Source organism: Panthera onca, chromosome A2 (genome assembly GCF_046562875.1).
Source record: "Panthera onca isolate mPanOnc1 chromosome A2, mPanOnc1 haplotype 2, whole genome shotgun sequence".
Classification (NCBI taxonomy): Eukaryota; Metazoa; Chordata; class Mammalia; order Carnivora; family Felidae; genus Panthera; species Panthera onca.
The window spans coordinates 46,603,810-46,624,049 of NC_138340.1; the positions used below are offsets into that span (position 1 = coordinate 46,603,810).

The 20,240-nt window shown below is 41.0% G+C and overlaps 1 protein-coding gene across 6 annotated transcripts in view; it reads left to right on the forward strand.

The window, feature by feature from the left end:
• The window catches only part of ITPR1 (inositol 1,4,5-trisphosphate receptor type 1), a 326,810-nt gene that overhangs the window by 119,311 nt on the left and 187,259 nt on the right, over positions 1–20,240 (forward strand). For all 6 annotated transcript variants that reach the window (XM_078442797.2, XM_078442799.2, XM_078442803.2 and 3 more), the window contains exons 6-11: positions 9,187–9,273; positions 11,520–11,678; positions 13,570–13,668; positions 14,691–14,774; positions 14,883–15,029; positions 19,075–19,170. In XM_078442797.2, the coding sequence (XP_078298923.1) occupies positions 9,187–9,273; positions 11,520–11,678; positions 13,570–13,668; positions 14,691–14,774; positions 14,883–15,029; positions 19,075–19,170 (672 nt within the window). The remainder of the gene's footprint in view (positions 1–9,186; positions 9,274–11,519; positions 11,679–13,569; positions 13,669–14,690; positions 14,775–14,882; positions 15,030–19,074; positions 19,171–20,240) is intronic.

The window sequence follows — 20,240 nt, forward strand, 5'->3', positions numbered from 1 at the left end:
GAGCATAAGTTCTGGAAGCAAATTCTGGCTGTATCACTCACTAAATGCTGATCTTGGGGACGTTAATTAGCTATTTGGTGCAATTCCCTGCTTATAAAAAGGGAATGGTAACATCCACACCAGGAGACTCTTGTGAAATGAAATCAAACATGAAATGAAACATAAAAGGTACATGAACAGTGCCTGAAATGTAGTAAGTGCTTAATAAATTTTAGCTATTACCACTGTATTGATCCTGACTATTATCTTGGCATATAAGAGAGAAGTGTATTCCACTGTTAATGTGCTGTGTGACCATAAGCAAGTTTTTGAGCCTCTCTGCGCATGTTTATCCATCTGTAAAATGATGACATAGTTTTTTTAGTGTCTTGTATCTAGATGACCTAATTCTTCTGTGAGGCTAATTTGTGTGGAACTACTTGGAGGTGTTTAGAAGAAGGACATGACATATATCCAATGTAGTGGTATTAAAATTGCAACGTATTTTCTATCCCAGGATTTTCCTGCTTTGTTTTTCTCAGTGTTGTTTATCATGATCTTTCTAATTTATCAGCTGGCTACCGCCACTAGTATGTAAACTACCTGAGGACTCATTGCTGTATCCTTTGTGCCTACAATATGTAGTAGGCACTCAAATATTTACCAACAGAATGAAAAAAAAAAAGGTCTTTATTGAGACTTAGTGATAACAGTTGAAGACATAGAGTATCTATGAGCACCATGGAACTTGCCAGGTCATGTCTCACACTGGGTCTCCCGGACTAACATATGACAGAGTCACCACCAGCTGCATTTGGTAAGGGAAGCGACATGTGGAGGACCGTCTTTATTCAGTGATACCATGTTAGGTGGGTGTTAGGTACTCTAGGTATGCTGAAAAGACCTGGTTCCCAGCCTTGGCGAGCTTGTTGTACCCTGTGAGAGCACGCAGGCAGTCACTCCTGTTGCACTTAAAATGAAATCGGGACTTTGTGCCTGCTGGACCGTGCTTTCTCCTTTGAGGCTTCTGAACTACACTCATTATGCTCCACTGGCTTTATTTCACTTTATTGTTTTGAGCACCACAGACTCTTACAGATTTGTTTTTTAAGTTTATGTATTTATTTTGAGAGGAGAGAGGGAGAGAGAGAATCTCAAGCAGGCTCCACACTGTCAGTGCAGAGCATGATGTGGGGCTCAGACAGAAAAACCGTGAGATCATCATCTGAGCCAAAATCACAAGTCAGATGCTCCAACAACTTTGCTACTTTTGTGCTTTCTGTTTATTCTTAGAACATTCTTCCCCTGACTCTTCCTAAGTTAAGACCTTTGTCTCCTTCATATCTCTGTTTTAAGTGTTACCTCAGTGAGGCCTCTCCTCACTTCCTTATCTAAGTGATGCCCTGCTTGCTTTCCTGTCTTTGGATTTTTCTCAGCACTCTTCCCTGTCTTACTCATTAGAATGACAGCTCCACAAGATGAGGAACAATGGCTGGCTTGATCATCACTGTATCCCCAGTGCTTAGAATAGTGTCTGGTATGTAGTAGGTGCTCAAGAAATACTTGCTGAATAAATGAGCACTGTGCTAGGTGATGGTAATGAAACTGTGATAGTATCTGAACCCTTTGGGAGCTCAATAGCTAATCAAGAACAAAGAGGTGGTGACAAGGCACCATGGCAAGTACTCTTACAGGGTGAACCTAAAAGCCCCCAGGAGGTTGTGGAAACACTTAGAAGGGGCACCCAAATCCATCTTTGTGAATAAGCAGTAGCGATATGGTAGTCAGGGAGGGCCTCCCGGAGGAGGAAATGATGAGTCTCAATGTGAGGCATCTGTGGGAGTCAGAGAGTAGGAGAAGAAGAAAGAGCACAAACAAAGAGATTGTTGTGAATACTTCAGGAATTGCATCATTATTTTCGTGGTTTCAGGGCCGATGTTCTCAACCTCAGCAGACTGATTGCTCCCTCTTAAGAGAAAATATTATGTAATTTTATGAACAGGAAGTAACATTCATAAATAATGCAACCTCTGAAGATACCAGTGTCTTTTTAATGTGTATTTTTGAGAGCGCGTGCACGCGCGCGTGCGAGAGAGAGGGGAGGTGGGAGTGGCACGGGAGGGGCAGAGCAAGAGGGAGACAAAGAATCTGAAGCAGGCTCCAGGCTCTGAGCTGTCAGCACAGAGCCTGATGCCGGGCTAGAACCCATGGACCATGAGATCATGACCTGAGCCGAAGTTGGACGCTTAACCAAGCCACCCAGACACCCCTGAAGATACCAGTTTTTTAAAAAAGAAATAACAGGAAAGTAATAAATATTATAATGGTGTGCTTTGGTAAATTAATGCTCAGGCACGATTATTCTAGAGGATTTAAGGAAATAAATGCTCTCACCTATTTGTATAAACTCTATGCATGAGGCAGCCAAAGATGGTGACTCGGGTAGGTGTCTAGTGCTGGCCACCAAATAGCATGTTTTTCGTAATGTGATTTTCCAAAATGGTCAGCAGCCCTTGGCAGTGTTAGGAAGAGTGCAAAGTGTACTCTTCCTGTTATTAAATAGGACTTGCATTTTGCTTAAATGTATTAATGGTGGTAATTAGACCATATAAAACTGTACTTTGTGTTGATCTGTAAAGTGGAGTTAGGGGCTAGACCCAGAAATTGCAGACCACCTTTTAACCCTTGGGAATGTCAACCAGACATAACATTGTACGGGATGAATGAGACTTTACCATGCATTTCAGGGCACCCAGCATTCCTAGCTCCTGTCCATTCAATGTCAGTAGTGCCCCCCCACTGCCCCTCACCACTGTGATGATCCAGGGTCCTCCTAAAGTCTGTATCTGGGACTGTGGAATCCAGTTGAATGGGTTTGTTTAATCTTTGAGGTCTCTAATGTGAGCTATTTAGTGCTTATGCCTGTGGGGTTATCTTGCAAGAAGTGCATCTTCTGTTGTTCCACCTTTCTTTTTCTGGAAGGAAAATCATTCTGTTCAATGAGATCTTATTAGGACATCTCAAAACCTTCCTTCTCCTATGCTTTTTACAGCAGGGGTTGTAAATTAAGATTCCTCTTGATCATGCAGGAAACATAATCAACCGGAATAAAGGGAACTTGGTGGGCCTGGTTGCTAAGTGGAGGGTGCGTGTGTGTGGGTCCACAGGGGGCAGATACACTCCCCTGCTGTTGCTGTGTGGGAAGGTGGGCTCAGAGCTGCTGCCACATCTTCTGCTTTCTCAAGAGAAGCTACAAATTCATGCTTTATGTCTATTATCTCAAGTTTTTTAAAAATGTCAGCAACTAATTTAATTATAGTTTAAAGCACGCATTCAGCACAATAATGTCTCAAGCTGAGTGGGGTTCTTTAGTCAGCTGTTTGCAACCTGTGATATGTATTATGTTTCCTTTCAATGAAAATTCCATGCAATGCTCCTTCCCATGAATGAACTGTGAAAAAAACCCGCACATTATGTTTGAGAAAACGTAATCCTCAAGGTGAGCAAGAACTCTGAACTCCTTATTTGAAAAAAAAAGACAATTATTTGTTTCATGCTGTTGATTCTTTACTATATATTTTTTAAAAGGAAACCAATACTTTTTCCTGATTTGGGATTCCTGATGTGACTTGGGTGTTGACTTTGTGCATTTCCTACTTTTATTGCTTATTTGGACCTCCCCACCCCCACCCCCACCCCGACCCCCACCCCCACCCCCACCCAGCATCTGAAAGTCATGTACATGTCTTAGTTTAGTCATTAAAAATGTTGTATTTTGGGTAGCCACTTGCCTTTGGGGGTTAGTGGCCAGTCTCCATTGAGTTTTCATTTTTATTTTTGTCAACTACTGTGCAGTACCCCAATCAAAGGTCAGATTATTTTAAATTAATGCCATTTAAGGAATTAGTTGTCTAGACCACTTGACTTCCCTTTGACTAGGATAAGCCACATAGAAACAGCATTCTGAAGGAGAATGACATCTAGTGGCTGGATACTGTGTGTTCATTCCCTCTACAGCACTAACTGGATTCTAACTCGTCTGCTCATGATTTCTCAAAAGTCTCTTGGCAAAAGGAGCTTCTCCTACCTACCTGCACATCATATAATGTGCTCTACAGGCCTTGACTACTGTTTGCCGACAGCATTTTGACTGACATTGTTTTGGTTCTGAAAAACAGTCAATTACATTAAGCCATAGTTTGGGCAAGCTAGGAAGAACCGGAAGAGTGACCCATCTACTGTCTTCAGAAGCCTGAGTCTTGTATTGCTTGTTTTCAGAAGCCTTAATTCCTTATCTTCCTTGTCTTATTACATGGTTCAGGGATTTTTGACCTTAAATAACCTCTCCCCACTGTTCCTGTGACCTTTCTGTAGTAATTGAATAATGGTTTGTCTGTTTGTGAAATAAAGTAACAGGTGGCTATGATAGGGGTGACCTTGATGTTGCTTAGGGAGCATGGTAGTATCCATGATGAACCATGGAGATAGAGGCCGTAGCATTAAGTGTGATTTCTTCCTCAGAACAAAACAGTCCTCAACCTAGTGTGTTAGGGAAAAGAACAACAAGTATTTAAATTATTAGGTTTTAAACATTGAAAAAGAACACATTTAAGATGGCTTTTTAAAAAATCCAGGCTATTTGTCCCAGAGATACAATGAAGAGGTTTTTGAAGAAATAACATACGTGAGTGTTAAAGACAAATAATTCTAAAATATACATGAGTAAGAAAAGGGGAAAAAATAATGTAATCCCTAAATCTTAACCCTCAACTATATTGTTGGTTTTTATTTGGTGTGTCCCCCCATCCACCCCCATTATATTCCTGTATTTATACATTTGGAACTATCAATGGGAACATACTGTATTCTCCTTCTTTAACTTGCTTTTATTCACTTAATATGTTATGAATGAGTAAGAATCTTTTACCTTCATTGTAATGATTACATGGTTCCTCCATTGTACTCCAGTACTTTAATTTTAGATAGCCAATCCTTGTGTGGTGTGTTGTATTCAGAATTCTGAGTTTTTACAGTGTCAAAACTAGTTGTTATGGACTGATGTCTGTGCAAGGTTATCTTTTAAGGAGAAACTTCTGGAAATGGAATTGGTAAATCAAAGTTGAACCCATTGAAAAAATTTCTGAGCGACATTGCCAGGTTATCCTTTAGATACATTTATTAGTTTACCATTTTACGGTGTGGGCCATTTCTTAGAATTTACTTAAAGGGTTTAACAGACAAAATCTCACTCTGTGCAAGGGTGAAGCAACCTTAATCAGTGGGCCCAGGTATAGTTAGTACCTTACTATCTTTGTAGCAATCTGTGCCTCACCTGTTGAACCTAAAAATCATGAAGGTTATTTTTGTCTAAAACCCTAATTTGGCTTTGTGGAAGGAGTTAGCTAAGGACTGATGGGTGAACTCAAATGAATACATTTGGTATTTTACGTATTTAACCAAAAGTAATATAAATTGGACACTTTTCTCCTTAAAGAGTGCTTATAGAAAAAGTAAATTTTCTGAATGGTCCATAAGGTTAATGCATTGGTTCATTTAATACTTACCTAGGCTTGGTTATCATTAAATCTTTTAAACAGAATTGGAGATGTGACTTTGGGTATTTATTTATTTATTGACTTTGGGTATTTTAAGTGAGGTTCTTAGGTATTTATTTTCCAATATAATTTTTTAATTTTACTTTTTATATATTTTTAGACAAATGCCCTTGAATCTGTGAAACTGGTGGTATTTAATTGGTTTTTCATATGGAAAAATGCCTTCTTCATGACTAACTTGATGCTTCTTTTTAGATGTGCCAGCAAACACTGAGTTACCACTTTTGTACTCCATCTAGGCATAGGTAGGAACTTAATATTTTAGATTGGTGCTACTTAAACTGAGGCCACTGGAAATTAAAAGTAAGAGGAATGCCCATGAGAATTTTCTCTCCTAAACAGTAATCTTTACATCATTTTAAATCCAAGAAACACGTTTTTGTGATTTACTAAAGATGAAAACTTACTGTGGGGTTTTGAGTAGACAAAAACTATGTCGGAAAATGTTAAATTTTATTTTACTGAAGGTATTGATTTTTCCCGCTTTGACATTTTTTTCTTGAATTTCTTGTCCATGTTAGCTGAGACAACTACTTAGCAGAAAGAACAAATGTCTCTCTAAAAAGTATAAACCTTCCTTCCAAGTGGATTCAGTGCAATATTGTGTTTGGGAAACTACCTGCTGAACCTGTGGATACTGTAGAGATCTCTGGAAGGGTGCCGCACAGGCATGAAACTAACCAGAAGAGAAGATAGGAGGAAATGAAGGGAGGATGTGGATGCAGGGGAAGGGAGAGCTGAGAATGGTGCTGAAACAGTTTGGATGCCTAGGATTACCATGTCATCCACACGGGTATTATTTCTGGATGTGTCTTGAACCCAGTGGATTTTATCATTGTGTAACTGAGAAGGGCAAGCTGGTAACTAATTCTAGGAGAGAGAGGGAGGGTAGGAAGCCTCTGAATGGACCATTGTTGTACGGGGTTGAGACAGATGTGAGAAACTTAAAGTGATTTACACTGATACAGGCAGATCATCCTCTCCTGCAACACGGGTTTCTTTTTGGTTTACAATTGCTTTCTGCAGCTTATTTTTGTGAAAAGACATACTTTGCTAAAAATACTTACATTCAAGGTAGAGGTGGAACAGATGCTGAATTTGAAGGAAACAGAGAGATCCTTCACCCAGCCAACTTACTTCACCAGTTGAAATTCTCATTGTTAGAACATTTCTTAATTTTAGAAACTTATGTATAATAATAATGGTTAGAGTTTATTGAGTTTATTTTCTCTAATCTTCACATCTGCCCAGAAAGACTTGCTTTTGTCCCCATTTTGTGAATAAGAATATTGAACAAGAAGGCTTGGTGAGATGAAGTAACCTGGCCAACATGATAAAGCTAATATGTGTGGGACCAAGCCCAAGCCCAGAAGGGTCCTATGAAAATGCAGACTGTTCCTTGGGAAAGAGGCCCTTTAACTCATTGGCATCTGGTAGCATCTGGCCTCAAGGAAGGGGAAACTTCAGGAAGAGAACAATGGAAAGTGTTCTGAAATCTACAACTGGTCACCAGGGTTTTATTACCCATCAGATACTGAATTCGTTCCTTCTTAATGTACTTCTGTTTGACCGAGTCTAGGTTTGGGGGAAAAGGCTGCTATCAACAGTTTCTTTGTTGCCTAGGGCAAAACTAGTTCGCCTTCAACATGGTTATAATATGATAACAGTGCTTTCTCCGTTGTAAAAATAAATGAAGAAATAAATATTCATGTTGATGGCCCTGGCAGACTATTCAGGAACCCTCTCTTCAGCTTTACCTGGTTCTCTAGTATGCTGTATTTGGACTAGTAATGTCTCCCAGTCCCGTTTGTAACTACAGATTTGTAGTTAATCCAAATGTGGGTTTGAGAATTACCTCTGCTACTTAGTAGCTTTGTGATTTTTAAAAATATCCAACATTATTGTATAATTGTTTTAAATTGAAGGGTAATTAGCATGCAATGTTACATTACTTCAGGTGTACAGCATCGTGATTTGACAAGTCCGTATGTTATGCCCACTGTAAATGTAGCTACCATCTGTCCCCTTACTATACTATTACAATATCGATGATTATATTCCCTGAGCTGTGCCCTTCATCCCCATGACTTAACTCATTCCGTAACTGGAGGCCTCTACTTCCCAGTCCTCTTCGTTCACTTTGTCTACCCCTCACCCTCTCCCTTCTGGCTACTACCACTTTGTTGCCCTTATTGATGGGTCTCTTTGTGCTTTTTTTGTTGTTTGGTCATTTGTTTTTTGAGATTCCACATATAAGTGAAATCACATGATATTTGTCTTTGACTCATTTCACTTAGCATAACACCCTCTAGGTTCACCCATGTTGCCACAAATGGCGGGATCTCATTCTTTGTAATGGCTGAGGGATACTCCATTGTGTGTATGTGCGCTTCTGTGTGCACTTACACTGCAATATAGATGTGTGATTTTTATTTTATATTTATTTTTTAAAAATTTTGTTTATTTATTTTGAAAGAGACAGCGTGAGTGGAGGAGGGACAGAGAGAGAGGGAGACAGAAAATCCCAAGCAGGTTCTGCGCTGCCAGTACAGAGCCCAGCACAGGGCCCAAACTCCGGAAACCATGAAATCATGACCTGAGCTGAAACCAAGTGTTATAAGAAGCTTAACCAACTGAGCCACCCAGGCGTCCCAAATTTCAAGTGTACACAGAAGTAAATAGTATAACAAATCCCTTTTGTACCCATTATCCAGCTGTGTAGTGTTGAATAAACCCTTTAATCTTGGAGCCTGTTTTCTCTTCTTTAAATTGGGGATAATGATGGGGCACCTGTGTGGCTCAGTCAGTTGAGCATCTGACTTGGGCTCAGGTCATGATATCGTGTTTGGTGTGTTTAAGCCCCACATCAGGGTTGCTGCTGTCATCCCAGAGCCCACTTCAGATCCTCTGTCCCTCTCTCTCTGCCCCTCCCTGCTTGCGCTCTCTCAAAAATAAATAAAACATTAAAGAAAGTTTTTAAATGGGGATAATCTCTCAGGAAGCTACTATGAAAATTAAATTATAATAACGTCTAACAATAATAACTCCATAAATGCTGCAATGACCAGACGTAATGGTACGTGATTCCTCTGAGGTGTAGGTGCTCTTTTTGTCCTCATTTTATGAAAGTAGAAACTGAGGATCATGAATATTAAATAATGCATTCCAGGACACAGATCCAGAAATCACCCAAAACCAGCATTTAAATTTAGTTTTATTTTTCTGCAAAACCTTAAAAGAGGATTTTTACAAATCATAAAAAGGCTATGCAAATTCTCTCCCACCCCTACCCTATTTTTTTCAAAAATATATAAGCTTTTGACGTAGTCTTAACCTAAGCAGATGTCAATGAATTCCTGAAAGAAAAAAAATACATTTTAAAAAAGCAAAAAAGGCCAACAAAACAAGGGCATAGGGGGTTGACCTCTTGAACCCCTTGGTCATTTTGCATAGCCTCAGGGCATATTTATGTACAGTATTTGCTTATATTTGTGGTTCTCGTATAAAACCGGCAACATTGGTTTTGCATCATTGAGGAGAAATATAAGCCATTGTTTCCTGTTTGTGACCAGTCTCCTTTCTCCGTGTGTAGCATGCTGCAGACTTGGAAAAGAAGCAGAATGAGACAGAAAACAGGAAATTGCTTGGGACCGTAATCCAGTATGGCAACGTGATCCAGGTAGGTCATGGCCGCTCTTCTCCTCTGGAGCATTACAGAGAACAAAACTGAAAAAACAAGCACGTGAGATCGGGTTTGGACAAGGTTCCAACTCCATGGAGACAGACTATTGCAAAAGGTCTAGTGTTCTTATATGGATTGGTCTCTTGGGCTTGCTTTTGAGTTGGCCTTCTGTCAGTGCGGGAACCCACTACTCTGCCCCGTAGTTGGTGATTTAAGTTCTATGCAGATATTTTAAGTGGGTATTTCCCCACCTGGAAACCAGCCTGGCCACTGCACTTCTGTTTCAATGCCTTCCTTGAAAGTTCTTCCTATTGGTGAAAATTGGATTCCCTGTACCTTTTATCTGTTGGTTCAAGAGCTGGTCATAGGGGTAATAAGAGCAATTCTGGGCCTTCATGTAGAATATTTGGTGAATAGGTCTCAAGTCTTGTCTCACAGGTTTGTAAGGCTTACTTGTTTATCCCTTGTGCCTTTAGAGTTGGTGTGGGGATAAAACACAATCTAGGAAAGAGCTACTGAGGGCTTTGCTAAGAAAATCTTTCTGGGTCTGTCCTTGCAGAAAATAGTGTGTGAAGATATCCAGGGCCAAATGTAGCGTTTTTCTGTTTATCTAGTTGCCAGCTAGTTTTGACAAAGGGTAATAGTTACTAACTTTTGAGGACCTGACCCATTTGGTTATCTTGCTTCGTTATTTCCCTCTCTGAAAGATTTTACTTAACATTTAAACCTTCTGGTTACAAAGGTATTCTTTCCCATTGTTATTTCTATTAGAGAGCAGTGATAAACTGGAGTATGGGAAAACTAGAATTGCCACATGGGTAACAGCAAACTTTTATGTTTAAATGGGTTATTATTATTTGGTCTTCCGGAATAGTAAAGTGGCTTGCAAATCCTGCCAGTCCCGCTCTGCCTCCCTTTCAAATTCTATCCGGCTGAGAAAGGACACAGGGGTCCAGGTGGGCCCAGAGTTCAGTATCTGCTTTATCGCTGGGCCAGGCCAATGCCTTCACAGTCAGAGTGAAGAATTCCATGATGTGGTAAGATGAGAGAATATGGCTTGAACTAAAGATGACAGATGGGGACAGGAGCTCAGAATGTAAGCCCTTAAGTGCATTCCAATTCAGATTTTGTGAGATTTATAGCAAGAAATGGAATGTCTCAGTTTGCTTACCAGCAAAATGGGAATAATAATGGTATTTGTTTCCAAGAATAACTGAGAGGTACCTGTCACAAAGTAAGCTTTGAATACATTTTAGCTGATGTTATTTATTATGCCTTCTTCAAAGCCTGGATCTTGGGATCCATCTCTAGATAATGTCAGTTTATAAACCAAGTGAGTTCAGCACCTGGACAGGTGTGTGGAGGAGCAGGGGCCACTCACCAGGGTAACAATGAAGATGTCAAGAGGGTATCACCTTCCCCTGTGTATCATGGCCGGGGGGATGTCAGGGGCTCACAAATCAGACAAGTTACTCCTTCACCCCAACAATGCTGGTAGAAGAATGTAGACTATCTAGGCGTATTCTAGACACTGTATGTATTGACATAGGAAAAAGAGATATTGGCAGTTGGCAATGAAGTTCCCTGCCAGTCTTAATATTTTTTCAGGATTTGGCAGTCTTTTATTCACTCTTCCTTTTCTCTTACAGCCTGTTAAGTCGGGAAGCATTAATCAACGCTTCTTGATGTAGACCTACTCTGAGACAAGTTGTTTCCCATTAATTGGGAACCCTTAATTGTAACCCTTAATTCTAAAGAATTAAGTGCTTAGCAATTCAAAGTGGAAATTTGTAGCAGCCATGTTCTTTCACAGGAAATGACTACCCCTTACAGGGTATTCACTTAAACTATTTCTTGTGCTCAGAGGTGCCTTTCCTTAGCTCCATATTAGGGTCAGGGATATTCAGATAGCAGTTCCTCAGCTCCTTTACATGGAATTAGATGTTAACAGATGGCAGAGTGGTTTACCTTGCTGATGGTGCGCTTGACCTGAGCAACATCCATCTTGTCCAGGGCCATGTTGAGGGGAAAAAACAAAATATTTCTTCTTCCCTCAACTTGTTCTCCGTTTGCTCTTTGTTGTTTTCTAATTACTCTCTGCCTCAGGCAGTTTTATGGCTCTGTAACTTCACAGTTAGCTCAGGGGTGGAAGGAATGTTTGATACATATTTATCTGACTGAGAGAGAAATCCTAGAGATTCAGATATGCTTGCACTCACCCTATTCTCTCTGTGGGTTTTCAGCTCCTGCATTTGAAAAGTAATAAATACCTAACTGTGAATAAGAGGCTTCCAGCGCTCCTGGAGAAGAATGCCATGAGAGTGACTTTGGACGAAGCTGGAAATGAAGGGTCCTGGTTTTATATTCAGCCATTCTACAAACTGCGATCCATCGGAGACAGTGTAAGTGTGAAGTCCCAGCCTGGGGAGTGCCCGTGCCATGCCTCAAACCATAATTGTATATAAAAGTCAACTAGGAGAATTTGTACTTGGAACCAGAGACTTATCCTGTATGAAGAGAGGGGAATCACTATGGAAACCAGTGTTTGGGAAAACAGGGAAATTTGGAGAGAAGTGTGACCTAAATACAGTAGCTATGTTTTTCCTACGGAGTTTCTGAGAAAAAAAAAAAAAAAATTGTATGAATAGCCCATTACTTCAGTAACTTCACGAAAACAGCTTTCATATATTAATGTCCTGGGCAGTGTTCCTGTCATTTTAGATCCGTAGTGGAATAGAAATGCCTCTCTATTTTGGAAATAAAGTTAGTAAAGAAGGAGGAGAGAAAATAAGGAGATACAGCAGGGAAAGAGAATGGATTTTAGGATTGTCTTCACTTGTTTCTTTGTTGATAAGCCTGTAGGCTCTCCATCCCATTTCAGTGACTGCAGTTGGTCCTGAGCTGGCTCCTCTCCTAACAGATCATTAGGATATAAAGCCACTGAAATACTTCTTCATGTGACTTAGAACAGTTCTGCTATTTGTCAGCTACATTAGCACGTCATTATGTGGGCATAGAGTTGACAGTGAGTGTGTTTAAATGCCATCAGGCTGCATTTCTGACCTTGTTAAAGATTCCAAAATAGTAATTTTTTTTTTTTACCAGAATGAAATGTGCCCTTAAACAGCTTGAAATCTCTTCAAAATGCTCATTTAGCCTTAACCTAAAACTGGATTTTGCTATTTTCAGTACTGCCATTTAAGCTTACAAGCTTTGGACAGCATGTGTGTTAGTTTATATATTGGTGGGTGTATTACGTTATATACGTCATACCAGAAGCATACAGAAGCACTCTATTCCTTCCCGGTTATAGTAAATATTGATCCTCAGCTGAGAATAGAAGAACTAATCTAGTAAAGCTTAGTGTTCACCAAAAGTTTTGGCTTTTTTTTGAGGTACTTATATATAGTTGGAGTTAGGGAAAACTTAATTGTATATACTCCCCAAATGTATCAAACTGATAATAAATGAGTTTTACCTCTTGGAAACCATCGTTTCTGTTCTCCTACCTTCTACCCTTTAATAAAAGACAAATGTGCTTTGTCCTGAATTTCAGCAAGTCCTTAGCTTTCTTATCCTTCAAACATACCTGTTTAGCTGTGCCTTCATTGAGAGGATAAGATGAACTTGAGCAGTTGGTTATCCTTTTTAGGACAGTGTTTTACAGATAACAAGTGTTGATCCATTCGTGGGCCACGAGATCAGTTTAGTGGCTTATGACTCTCATTTTAGTAAGTGGAATAGAATAGATAGTATCAGGCTGTCCTAAACATAATGAGGTAAGTATTGTTTTAGGGAGGGAACTTCTGTTTCAGGTAAATATAAATGTGTATATCTATATATGTACACATACACCCACATATGTGCACATAAATAGCTATGACTGGAATATAATGGAGAAGTATTTCTTAATGTGACTTTGCCCCCAAAAAAGTATCAAAGTCATTGCTTTAGATCTATAAAATTACAGCTTTATTGTTTCAGAGATAGACTTCCTTCAGACAGTATTCTGCTTCTACTCCAAATATTTAGTTAGGGCTTATTTATATGTATCTGTTAACATAGGGAAAAGGGGATATTGACAGCCGGAAGTGGCGTCTCATGCTGGTTGTAGCATTTCTCCAGGGATTGGACAGGTGCTATCAGACTTCTGTGCCTGGCCCGCACTACGAAGGCTTCAGCTCTGCTGGCTTAGGATGTGCCACATTTAAAGGGAAGACTAAGAATGCTCACCTGCCCTCCACCACTTCTGACCTGTTTGGTGAAAAGCTCTATTGGTCTCTTCCTTGCCAGGTGGTCATAGGCGACAAGGTTGTACTGAACCCCGTCAATGCTGGCCAGCCCCTACATGCCAGCAGCCATCAACTGGTGGATAACCCAGGCTGCAATGAGGTAAGGGAAACTCCATTATGGCTTGTGGGTAGGCATATGCTGTAAGAGCAGTCCTTCTTGGGGGCCAAAACATGTGCGTGCTGAAAGTGACCTCATGACTGACTTGGGGCAGCATACCTCTTCTTCAGGTGAGCAATCAAAGCCCAGAATCAGTGTTGTCACATGGGGTTGTGCAAGCCTAGGCAGTGGGTGGTGGGTGAGGGCTGGTAACTACCCTGAGGCTCAGTGTACTAAGCCTCATATCACTGGGGGATTGTTGTCTAATTTGTTCAGCCAGAAAAGTGCCCTGGTACAAAATTTTTCTGGCCAGAGGGGCACCTTTTTCCAATTGGTCTCCCTTAAGAGCCTGCCTTTGGCTGATAACTAAGGTGGGTTTGCTACAGGCCATCAGCAACCTTGCAAGAGTGTTAGGTTGCTTTTGGCAGGACCTCTCCTTGGTCTCAAATTGGTAATTATAAGACAAAAGGACAGTGACTTGATTGTGACAGAAGTACTTGTCTAATGGTTGGAAACATCAGCTCTGGAGTCCAGTAGATGTGGATTGAAATCCCCTATCTGCCATTCCCTAGCTCCATGTCTGTAGGTTAGTGTGCATCTCTCTTATCTCCCTGTGCGTTAGTTTTCCCATCTCTGAAATGGGCATGATGGTAGCCCTATGCCTGGCACATAATTAGTGTTCCGGCAGTGGCTGCTGCTTTTGGTGATGATCATTCACATTTCAGAATGTATTCCCTGGATGCTTCTTACCTTTATAGCTTTTATTAGTACTTGTTTTTATTGAGCTTTTACTTTTCGGCTACAGAACAAGAGACTTGGAGAAGAAGGTCAGGGAGCGAGGTTCCTGGAGTCATTTTGGGCATACATGGTGGTTGGCACAAAGGCACCATCAATTACCAAACCCATCTGACAGGCCAGTTGAATTTGCAGTTCCTGTGATCTTAACGTTAGGGCTTTTGGGCTGGAAGACACAGTTGTTGTGAGGGACATTAAAAACAAAATAATAACCGTCATCTGTTTTCCAGGTAAATTCTGTCAACTGCAATACTAGCTGGAAAATTGTCCTTTTCATGAAATGGAGCGATAACAAAGACGACATACTGAAGGGGGTGAGTTGGATACTTTCTGGGCCGCCAGCACTCGGCTCTATATGGGGCAGCAGCTAAATTCTCTTTTAGAATTGGTTTCCCTTAATTCCTCCATGCGTTGACTTTCAGGGTGACGTGGTAAGGCTGTTCCATGCGGAGCAGGAGAAGTTCCTCACCTGTGATGAGCACAGGAAGAAGCAGCATGTCTTCTTGAGAACTACCGGCCGGCAGTCAGCTACATCTGCCACGAGTTCGAAGGCCCTGTGGGAGGTGGAGGTAAGAGGTGGGGCCAGAGAGGGAGAGCGAGGACTCGTGGGCCTGTAGGGTACGTAAGCCCACCTCTTTCCAAAAATGGGTCAGGATGACAGATAAACAAGTGTTTCATACCATATCTGAAGGAAGCTGGATGTGCTGCTGGAGGAAAATGATGTCTACTTTGGAAGCAAGCTGGCAACTGGAACTGGACCTTTGTTTCTCTTAGGCATCGTATCATCTTTTCCTTCTTTGTCGAATTTCCCTTGCTCATTTGTCTGTCACAACAATATGTTATTGAGTGCCTACTCAGCATGATACAGAGGTGTCTCCTGTCATTGATAGGGTAGAAAGATACCCAGATCACTGGATGGTGAAGTGGGTAGAGGCACGTTCCCCGTGCTCTGGAGATCAAGATGAGGGAGGGAGGAGTTCAGGTTGGGTGAAGAAGGTAACATTTGAGCTGGTACTTAGAGAGCAATGTGTATTTCCAAAGGCAGAGATACACAGAGTGAAGGTCACTTCGTATCAGACAGTGGTGCGGAATTGGGAATGTGAGACGGTCTGGAGATCAGGCTTAACATCCCATTTTGGTGGGGTGGAAAGGATAGGCAGGGAATGAAACAAACTGGTTTTAGAGACCAGAGGTTGCAGGGCTCATACCCAGGCTGTGAGGAGCTGGGATTTAAGTCATAAGCAGGGGAGGAGCTTGGAGAGTAGTTTTGAGAAGGGGAGTAATGTAGTCAGTGTGCCGCTTGAGGAGATAGATGATTCTGCTCACGGCGTGTCATTTATTGAGAGGAGGTGGAGAGAGATGAGGTCGAACCCAAGAGTCAGTGGCATGAGTGCTTGGTGACAGAGGTGACTAGGACCTGTTCGGCAGGGACATGGCCCCTCCCCCAAAGTCCTCCTCTCTGCTTAACTGCAGCTGTTGGGGTACATGCTTTTGTCTTGGCTTGCCTCCTCTCTTTTTCCTTCCTTCAACTATTGTATGTTTTTATTGGGATACAGCAGACATAAAGTGCCCAGGTCAAAAAGACACAACTTGATGAATTTTTACGTACACATGCAGTCATGTAACCAACACCCAAGTCAGGAACTAGAAGACTAGTAGCACCTAGAAGTCTCCCTTGAACCTCCTTTTCAGAACTGTCTTGTCTTTTTTCCTAGAAAAGTAACTAGTAATTTGATTTCCATCTCCATGGTTGGGTGTTGTCTGTTCTTGAACTTCGTATAAATGGAGTCAGACAGTATATAACCTTTTTTGGTCTTGTTTTTGCACTCCGCGTAATTATTTTGAGATTCATGTTGTTACATGTATCAATAGTTCATTCCTTTCTGTTGGTGAGTCGTGTTTCACTGTAAGGTATCCCACAATGTATTCATCTGTTCATGAACATTTGAGTTGGTCCAACTTTTGGCTTTACAACTAAAGCTTCTGTGGGCGTTTTAAATGTGTACAAGTCTCTTTATGGTCATGAGCTTTCATTTCTCTTGGCTAAATATTTAGTAATGGAATAGCTGGATTATATGGTGGATATATGTTTAAAAGAAACTACCAAACTGCTTTCCAGAGTGCTCGTACCGTTTTATATTCCTACCAGCGGAGTATGAAAGTCCCAGTTCTTCCACATCATCACCAACACTTGGCACGTCAGTCTTTTTCATGGTAGCCATTTTAATAGGTGTGTGGTGAAATTTTGTGGTGCTTTCTTTTCACATGTTTATTAGAGAGTTGGGGAGGAGCAGACAGAGGAGAGAGAGAGAATCCCAAGCAGGCTCATGTTCAGTGCGGAACCTGATGTGGCGCTCAGTCTCACAAACAGTGAGATCATGACCTGAGCCAAAATTAAGAGACACTAAACTAACTGAGCCACCCACGCGCCCATCTTATGCTTTTAATCTGCATTTCCCTGATGGCAGATGATATTGAGCATTTTTTCATGTGTTTATTTTTCATCAATGCATCTTTTTCACTGAAGTTTTTGTTCTCATATTTTGCCCATTTAAAGAATTGTCTTAACCTCCCCTTTACTGTGGATGTTGTAATACTCAGGTTTATCTTGCCTGTTTTATAGAAAAATTTGCGCTATTTTTATTATGAAAGGAATCTATGTGAAGTTGTCATTTCCTTCCTCTTCCATATTTTCCGCTTTGCCTCCTTCTCTTTATACACCTAGCACTTGTTGGTAGTTCTTTAGGGTTAGGGTTTACATAGAGACACTATCAATCTTGCTAGGTTATAAACTCCTTGTGAGCCAGACCTTGGTCATTGATCTCTGATGCCACCATTGTACTCCGCACAGAGTTTTATATACTGAAAAGAGTCTGAATGACTTTTCATGTGTGATTTGGATACTAGTGCCAAAAAAAAAAAAAAAAAAAAACACTGAGAGGGAGAGAGACAGTGCACTCTATGTAGAGTGTTTGCATTCTGTTGCCTTCTTTTAAGGAGTTTTGGGGCGCCTGAGTGGCTCAGTCAGTTGGACATCTGACTTTGGCTCAGGTTGTGATCTTACGGTCTGTGAAGTTGAGCCCCCCACATCAGGCTCTGTGCTGCTGACAGCTGGGAGCCTGGAGCCTCCTTCAGATTCTGTGTCTCCCTTTCTCTCTGCGACAGACTCTGTCTCTCAAAAATAAACAAACATTAAAAAAAAAATCTTTCCTTTAAAAAAGAAAAAAGAGTTTTGAGTTTTGTTTTGTCAGACAGTACAGTTACTTGTGAATGAGTTCGATGCTTCGGAGGCTTATTTTAAAGCTTTGTTAAGTATGTTACAGTCCTTTTTTAAGGCCTGGATTGGCCCTGATACTAAGGTGTCACCCTTTTGACATTTTTACTGAATGCCCCAGGTGTTCCATGGAGTCTCTCAGAACACATCCCAGCTCTGAGAATGAGCTCTGAGAACGTGGAGCTCACAGCTTCCTTGTTATTTTTCATTTGGCCTTCTGGTTTCACCTTACACATCTGCAACTTTGTAATCAACCAAAGACTGGTGGAGGCCCCTGTGTAGGTGTCTGGAGCTTCTGTGGGAAGCTTTGTGTTCTGCCCCCACACATTCCAGACACTTCAGTCTCCCTAAAGTCTGATTTGCCTCCTCGACTCAGACCAGTGTGTTCTGCTTGGATTCGCCCTCTCAGTGGTATCATCCAGAGAGGACCTTAAAGCAGAAAGCTGGACAAATCATGGAGATGACTTTGTTTCCCTTTACTCAGGGATCACAGTTATATACTACCTGTTGTCCATCATCTGAACACAGTTGTTTCCTATGTTTTATCCAGTTTTCTAGGTATTCTAGGTGTCTATGGCAAGTTTATATATTTTGTGCAGTGACTAATTGTTCATGACATCAGCTGCCATTGCCAGTTACTCTGTCATGACCAGACGCTGAAGTTACATGGATTTTTAGGGTAAATTGACCCCTGGCTCTCTGAGCTTCCAAGTTTCAGAGCATAGGTCTATCTATGTATTGCAGCACATGAATACCAGCATAAGTATGCTTTTACAGTTTCTCTGAAATTTCTTTTCATTTGTCATGTCTTTTATGGATGAATTGTAGAATCTTCTACTTCATTATCATTAAACCTAATAACCTGAAAACCCTTCAACTTTAAAAAAAAAAATTTTTTTTATGTTTATTTTTGAGAGAGACAGAGACAGAATGCGAGTGGGTTAGGGGCAGAGAGAGAAGGAGACACAGAATCCAAAGCAGGCTCCAGGCTCTCAGCTGTCAACACAGGGCCCGATGCGGGGCTCAAACTCACGAGCTATGAGATCATGATCTGAGCCGAAGTCGAACGCTCAACCGACTGAGCCACCCAGGCACCCCTTCCCTTCAACTTTTTACTGTAAGCATTTTGTATTAACTTGGAGACTATCTTCTTAGGAGAAGCATAACATTTCCATATGTTTGAGCTCTGACATTACATATGATCATTGCAGTGGCTTTCTTAGAAGATTTTTGGCTAATAGATATGACTCCTGAACTGTGATCTATGTGTGAAGTGTCCATGTTATCTTAGCATGGGTTGACATTTCTTCTACTCCTGTTAATCATTCCTCCCCTTGCAGGTAGTCCAACATGACCCATGTCGGGGTGGAGCTGGGTACTGGAATAGCCTCTTCCGTTTCAAGCATCTTGCTACTGGGCATTACTTAGCAGCAGAGGTAAGTAGCTGCCTCCGTGTCTCTCTCTTTCAAGGCCGATACATTGCTTTTTCTTCATTTACCTGTGGCCATTGGGTAGTTAGACACTTGGGGTAATGCTCAGTCACCTTGTTTTTCCTTCTGCTTTTCTGTTTCCTCCTGCCTCATTTTCCTGCTTGTAGACAAGAAAAGGTAAAGATGATAAACACATTTTAGTACTTCACAGGGATGTTGATCAAGATGTGGGGGAGAAAGTAAGTTAGAAAATACTGCTATCGTGAGAATGTATTGTACAGCATGATGATGGTAGTTACTAATACTGTACTTTATATTTGAAAGTTAAGAGAGTAGATTTGTTTTTAAAGAAAAGAATGCTAATCTGGATTTTAGGATTATAGAAATTTTTGCTCTTGCATTCTGCTCTCCCCACATCTTATCTACCAACCCTGCTCCTAACATGAATGTCCAAGACTCAGCTGTAGGGAAACATGCTTTGTAAAGCCGGAAGCATTAAGACACATAAAGAATTAGACAACTTTATAAAGTATTGTGGTTTTCAGGCATTAGTGAAATAGGCAGGGTCTTATCTTTTACTTGCAGGAATGCCAAAAATCAAGGAAATTAACTTTAGCTTAAATGTCTGTAAAAGGCTTTTGGGGAAAGGCAAAACTCAAAGCTGAAGGACAGGAGGAATTTACTTTTTAATTTTTGTGTTAAGGAGCCATCGTACTGTGTGACAGATGCTGAGTTTTACTCTGATCTGCTGGAAGATGTACGATACCTACTCATATCAGATTCTAGATGTACATCAAAAGATACCTCCTGTTGTCTGGTTTCACGGTGGGATGGCTCAGAGATTCTCAGTGTGATGCCTGGGTATCAGTATTGCTTCCGCACCTGACCCCGAGGAAGGCTGAATCTAAATGTCCTGAATCCCCTGGGATGCCTGATACTTGAGGAACTGATGATTTTGAAATATTTAAGAACCAAAGATCAACACTTTAGTTGAAATTTAAAATGGTGCCATACGGAATTTTGGATCCAGCTAACCAGCTGCGAGGAAATGTTGATTACATGGTTTGCCAAAGCTC